We start from the raw sequence: 6,575 nt of genomic DNA, 5'->3' as shown, positions 1-6,575 counted from the left end.
CCATGGGTCCCCCATCTTCCTGGGCCCAGGGATTCCCCTGTGCTGGACCAGCCCCTATTTCCTCCAGCACCTCTCTCCCTCTGCCCTTGCTCCTTCTTGTTGGTGTTAAACACACAGTGTCTGCCATGGCTCCGTCCTGTCCTTCCGCCTCCCTCCCCCCACCCCTCCTCAGGCCACGGTCGTCCAGTCTTACCGTCTCCACAGCGGCCAGTCTGGGCTGGGCTGGCCTGGGATCAGAGAAGGAGGAATGGGGAGAAGAGACTAGCTAAGACCCAGAGGTGCCTGGGGCCCAGGCTGGCTGGGCTCCAGGGGCAAAAGCAGTGACATAGGCATAGCCTTCACCTTGGACACTTGGCACCCAGCCACACTCTGGCCTCTCCACTGCTTAGTCTCTCCTGTGCCTCCGCTTACCTTGTCTTCTCGACCTCCATGCCCTCCTCCCCCAGGGCATCTGCCTCCTTCCTTCCCTATGCCTTTCCCACCCTTCTCTGCTGGATGAACTTCTCTCTCAGGCCCCTTCTGTGCCACCCATGGGCAGTGCCTCCGATGAGGTCCACGCCCATCCATCAGTCCTGTGCTGTCTGTAATGACCCCCACCGCACTGTGCTGGGCCAACAGCACAAGGCCAGGAGGCCTGAAAGGCCTGGCCCAGTGTCTCACCTATGCCCGCCCCAGCCTGGGGGAGCCGTGGAGGGTCCTCAGAGCAGTTGCTCCACTGAGTCAAATGGGGGCTTGAGTCCAGGGCAGGAGGAACAGAGCCCCTTCCTGGAGTGGGAGGATTCCTGTCAAGGGGTGAGGCTTGTTGTGCCTTCTGAGTTCTGCCCTCCTTAGGCACTTGCCTTTCTGTCAATTTTCCCTTTGTTCTATTTTTCTGCATTTCCAAGTTTTTCAGTAAAGAGTATATATGCTTTCCCATCTTCTCCTCCAATGAAAAACAATAGTTTTTTTTTTTTTTTTTTTTTTTGAGATGGAGTCTCGCTCCAACAATAGTTTTTAAGTGAAAAATAAAATTCCTGGCTGAGAGCTGTAATCCACCTTCCCCCTGAGCAGACACCTGGGATGTGGGAAGGCAGGAACTTGGGCCTTCTCTGGTGGTTCTGGGATTTATAATGGGGCAATGCTGCCCCCTGGCGCCATCTGGACACACAGACCTGGCCCAAAGGACAGGCTCCACATCCTAATACCATCACAGTGGGGATTCAATTTTAACATACAAATTTGGAGGGAACATAAACCTTCTGTCAAAGCATGTAGAAATTCCCCCAGCCTGTCCAGGAACTGACTGCCACTTGGTTCTGGCCCCAGTCTGGCTTTAAGCTGCAGTCTATACTATTCCAGAAGGTCAGCGAGGAGCCCACAGCGTATCTGAAAAGGTCCGCCCACTGCCCTCTCCAGCATGTCACCTCCACCTGCCACCCTCCGCCAGCGACAGGTCCCGACGACTGGCCTCGTGCACCAGGTCTGTGTCTGATCCAACCACTAACCCTGCCTCTTGCAGGCACCAGTCACTAACACAGGACCAGCAGAGGAGACGGCTGCTGACCCACTCTCCAGGGTGTGAAGAGGAGGTGGCAAGCAGCGACTCATCTGGGAACATGGGGCTGGGGCACAAATGCTGCCTCAGCCCAGGATGAAAACAGGACTAGCTGTCACATGCGAGAGAGAGGGAAAGTGAGGGCTGGGGGGGCTGGGTGTGCAGGAGACTTGGGAAACCCAGTCCAGAGTCAGACCTCTCACCCTACCCTCTCAGGCCTGGCTCCTCCAGGACCCCTGAAGTGCCCTGAGACCAGTGGCACACACCTCCCCCTAGTGGTCAATCCAGAAACTGCAGCAGCATCCTCTGTATCTCCTCCCAGGCTAAGTCCAACAACAGACATCCCCTGGCCCCCGCGCAATGCCCTCAGTGAGCCAGGCTGGGGAGAGGTGGGGGGAGGGGGAGAAGAGAGTTCTTCTGTGGGAACATAACGATTTTTTAGGGGGAAGAATTTAGGGAAAAAGAGTTCTGAGCCTGTAGCAGATAAATCTTCCATCATCTCCAGTGCCATTCAAGCAGCCGGGCTGTTCCTTATTCATAACCTCAAGGGAGGGATGGATCAAGGTGGAAAAGAGGAAAAAGGGGGACAGGACCCCTGCACCTGGTGTCAGCCTCTGACGCTTTTCTGGGACTTAAGAGGAATCAGAGAGGATGCTATTGCTGCTTACGTGGTGACAGAGGAAGGCCCCTCTGCCCCTCCTTCCACTGGCAGACTGAGTAGGGCCACAGGGTGGTGTGCAGGGGAGTTAGAGGGGGGCACTCAGGGCTAAAGGGCCAGGTGGTAGACTGAAGCCACACTCGGGATGTCCCAGCCTCCCGCCTTCTGCCTCCAGGCTGGTCTGCACCACCTCCGTGCCACAGTGGCTGTCCCTCCAGTGGGTCCCTGTGTACCCACCTATTTCGGAGGAGGGCCCTATCCTGGGATGGTGTGGACAGTCCAGAGGTGGGCAGAGTTTGAGTTGGTCCATGGAATAGGAACTCATCAAGCCAAGTAAGGACATGCCAGACTGAGGTGACAATGTGGATAGAAGCTCCGGGGCATGAAGAGAGGCTTCATGGAAGCCTGTCTAGGAAGTCCCAGCACTCCTGTTGGCTGGAGCATTGATTAGGGTGGTAGCCATGGGGGAAACAGAAGCAACAGATGGAGGCGAGCCTTATGCGTTGTCCTAAGGATATGGACAAGGTCCAGAAGACCCCGAGGACTGGGGGATTCAGTATAGATCCACATGGTCAGATTTGCATTTTCTAAAACTCCATCTGGCTCCCCAGTAGAGCACAGATCGTCAGGGTGTGGGTTCCAGGGCTGGCCGGGAGGCCTACAGGGTGGCTGCTAAATCATCAGGCAGGAGAGGCTGGGGGCTTAGGCAGGGGTGGAGACTCCAGGCTTGGAGGGTTTTAAACGAATGGAATGAAGAATTGGGTGGCTTGTGTCAGCAGAACCTGCTGCCTTGAGGGGGTCAGGGGATGTTGATCCCTGATGTTGGCCCTGGGAGGAGCAGGGGCGGCGGCTGCAGTTTCTGGAAGGACCACTAGGGGGAGACATGCCACAGGATTGGCGTGCTCCAGACCCCAGGGACCTGAATTCAAGCCCCAGCTGGGCCACTATCAGCTTAGGCAGTTGCTCAACCAGGCCGAACTTCAGTTTCCCATGAAACGGAGAAAACATACTCTTGGTTGGGGTGAGGAATAAGTTAGATAGCACAGGTAAAATGCTCAGAACGGCTCCTGGTACCTGGTAGCAGTTCTGTGGATATTCAAGATTGCTAGGGTTATCATCACCTTTCTGGAAATGGGATGGCAGGAGGGCAGTGTGAGAACAAGCTCACCCAGACAGCATCCACGTGGCAGGATCAAGCCACCCAGGATTTGTGGCACACCAGTCTCCCTTAAAATGGTCACTAAGTCCCAAGTCAAATTGAGACACTGGTAACAAAGCAGTTGTTCAGAGTCTAGTTTATTCTCACACATCCCTAGGAACCAGTTTAAAACTCAAGGTACAAATGAACATGCTCCCCACCCCACTCTGAGTTTTTTGCAGAAGCAGCAGGACATGGCTCCTCTGCTAAAATAAATACACTTCACACTCCAGGAGGCAATAAATAAATAAATAAATACATAAATAAATAGTCTCAATGGGATAAAAATGAGAACACAACCGCACAAGGCCAAATGGGAGCTGCACATTTCAGAAATTAGATAATTAACAATTCATCTGATGCCGCAGGAAAAGGTGAAATGCTTCTGGTCCTGGACTGTGTGAGAGATGACCCAGAGGTTTCAGAAGTTCTGCTGTTTTTGATGTCCTGAGGCTCTGTGGTGAGAAGGCCCAGAGGACGAGCTGGACGTTGGACTCAAAAGATCGCGAGGCTCAAAGTCGTCTGTTGAGCCTGCGCATTCTCAAGGGTTTTCAGATAGAATGTCAGTTTCCTCCGGAATTCATTCCAGTCACCGTCCTTGATACGGATTGGATGTCGCTATAAAGAAACCAAGAAGGTGGCATTAGGTGAGTCCAGGCTGTAATGGTGATGACCAGCTGAGGAGCAAGCCATGACGGGCATCTTGGGGGACAGCTTACCGTGGGTGCGGCCGTGGCCAGGGGCAGACATGGCAGGAGATTCTGTGGAAAGAGACCAAAGCAGATGGTCAGAGATTCCCTTGGAAAGGGAGTGGGCCCTGCTGTCCTCCCCAGAGGCAGGGCAGGGCCAACACAGGGATCCCAAACCCTCAACAGCTTCACATACTTTAAGAATGCTCTCAATTGCTGATGCGTTCTGTAAACTCTTGACAGCCCTGTTGAATGCCTCCAGGTTTGGCCTTCGAAGGTTATTTTCCTAACGGGGCAGAGAATACACTTAAGGGGGAAAGGTTACAGAGTATCCCTCCCACAAGCAGGTGGAAGTCACCCCCACAGTTTCCCAAGCCCACTGTTGGGGACATCCTCGGGTTCCCTCCTAGTCCCATTCTTGCCTCAGGTGGGTCCCTGCCCAAGGGCACAGGCCTAGAAGTGAGTGGCAGGCAGGACCTGGTTTCCTCAAGCCCCCAGTCTCTGGCTCCATTTGAGCTACATAAAGGGCCTAGGTGGGCTGGGCGCAGTGGCTCAAGCCTGTAATCCCAGCACTTTGGGAGGCCGAGGCAGGCAGATAACCTGAGGTCGAGTTCAAGACCAGCCTGACCAATATGGTGAAACCCCGTCTCTACTAAAAATACAAAAATGGGAGTGGTGGTGCATGCCTGTAATCCTAGCTACTTGGGAGGCTGAGACAGGAGAATTGCTTGAACTCAGGAGGCAGAGGTAACAGTGAGCTGAGATCGTGCCACTGCACTCCAGCCTGGGCAACAGAGTGAGACTCTGTCTCAAAAAAAAAAAAAAAATGGGTGGGGAGGGGGTACCTAGGTGGATCTTTCTGCACTTGGGGGAAAAAATATCTCCAAAAAGAAGCTCTACAAAAGACGGGGTTTTCCAAGGGAAGTATTTGTAGCTCAGAGGCTGATAACAGTGTTCATGCCCTGACTGAATTAAAGTCTCCTAGAAATCAAGAAGAAAATCACAGAGACCCCAGCATGGAAATGGGTGCAGCATGTGAGCTGTGAGTGCCCCAAACACAGATGGCCCAGGAACTCAGCAAAGGCTTCCACTTCTTGTTTGACCCAAGAAATGTCATGCAAAGGTGAGACAGAACCACTGCAACCAACTGGAACCATGAAAAATAACTGTAAATGATAATGCCACAGCCAATGAGGGTGGAAAACACAAACTCAATTTTTTAAGGGAAAAAGAAGCTGGCACATCTGAGGGGGAAATTTCTGTCTGTCAGTCCAGAGTCTGCCCTACCAAACACTGACCTTAAGGCCCTTGGTATTCCTCACCTAGAACTGCCTTTTCATTTTCTAATTTAAAAGTCATTTTCATTATTATAGCCATGGCTGTGGCCATGTATTGAACTCTTAAGTGCCAGATGCTGGGCCAGAACATGCACATTGTGCCATTTGATTGTCATAACAATCCCACTGAGATAGGTGCTATTAACCCTATTTTACAGATGAAGAAAGCAAGGCTAGGTAAGATGGAATGACATGGCTGAAGTCACCCAGGCAGGAAGTGGATCGGGATCCACGGGCTGAGCTCTTACCATCAGAATGTCTTGGTCTTCCCCATTGAGGTTGTTGAAGTCCTGTGGGGGTGAAGGGAGAGAAAGGCCCATGAGGCCTTTTGGCCTTAGGCAGCCACCACCCCTCACTGCTGCAGGCCAGTCTTATCCAAGCTACTCACCAGCAAAGGCAAAGGTGGCTGCTTTAAGTGTGTTATAATTTCATCGATCATGTTAGAGCAGTTAACCCAGCTTGTCTTCAAGGACGTTGTCTGGGTCATGGGAGCTTGGAGTCCGGGGCGGACCAGGAGTTGGAGCAGGAGCAGGACGGGCAGGCGGCTCATGTTTGGATCAGCAGGAGGCACTCTGTCTTGTTCTGGTCCTTCGTGGGGCTCTGAAGAGTTGGCAACAGCCTCCCGCCTTATATGTGCAGCAGCACGGTGCCCACAACCCCGGGCAAGGCGGGGGGAGGTGGTGGTGTGGGGCAGGCTTCGGAAGGATCTTTATCTGACATGGAACCTCCATAGAAAACCACAGACGTGATTATTCATCCATGACTTTCTAGTACTCAAGATCAGTGAAACAAGAAAAAAGATTACTTAAAGGGTATCACTTCATCTTGTCAAGGAGGATGAGAGATGGGAAGCATGGCAGCAGGTGAGAGGACCCCTGTGGCAGGAAGGGGAAGCCTGACTCAGCTCACTGAGGCTTCCTGCCCAGTGGGATCTCATCTGCCATCACCTGGACTACCCTGGCCCTCTGCTGCCCGCCCTGCTTGGTCCTGGTGGGTGGCCAGGAGGCCACTGGAACAGATGAGAGTTTGTCTGGTAGCCGGTCACGCTGCTAAACATCCACGTTCAGCCTCAGGCTCTGAGAAGCACATCTCTTGGTGCCGCTTCCCAATACAGAATTACTGCTGTTCCAGTCCCCAGTGGTTTGTCCCATGGGCTTCG

At 53.0% G+C, this 6,575-nt stretch overlaps 1 protein-coding gene across 1 annotated transcript; it reads right to left on the bottom strand.

Moving 5' to 3' along the window:
• Positions 1-3,473: 3,473 nt before the first annotated feature.
• IL3 (interleukin 3) lies at positions 3,474-6,018 on the bottom strand. Its single transcript, XM_003829316.5, has 5 exons — positions 5,805-6,018; positions 5,665-5,706; positions 4,276-4,365; positions 4,110-4,151; positions 3,474-4,008 (listed from the first exon to the last, which is right to left on the bottom strand). Exons 1-5 carry the CDS (start codon positions 5,964-5,966, stop codon positions 3,886-3,888), a joined length of 459 nt encoding a protein of 152 aa, XP_003829364.2. The 5' UTR covers positions 5,967-6,018; the 3' UTR covers positions 3,474-3,885.
• Between the last annotated feature and the right edge of the window lie 557 nt (positions 6,019-6,575).

This window comes from Pan paniscus, chromosome 4 (genome assembly GCF_029289425.2).
Source record: "Pan paniscus chromosome 4, NHGRI_mPanPan1-v2.0_pri, whole genome shotgun sequence".
NCBI lineage: Eukaryota > Metazoa > Chordata > Mammalia > Primates > Hominidae > Pan > Pan paniscus.
The sequence above is the reverse complement of the archived record's forward strand: the minus strand, read 5'-3'. Positions and strand labels throughout refer to the sequence as shown.

Bases quoted from the DNA above. Each gene is read 5' to 3' on its own strand.
- IL3 (XM_003829316.5), bottom strand. From the start codon at position 5,966: ATGAGCCGCCTGCCCGTCCTGCTCCTGCTCCAACTCCTGGTCCGCCCC. The intron at 4,152-4,275 runs GTATGTGAAGCT...CTCTTTCCACAG, and splicing joins CAATTGAGAGCATTCTTAAA to AATCTCCTGCCATGTCTGCC. The intron at 4,009-4,109 runs GTAAGCTGTCCC...GTTTCTTTATAG, and splicing joins TGGCCACGGCCGCACCCACG to CGACATCCAATCCGTATCAA.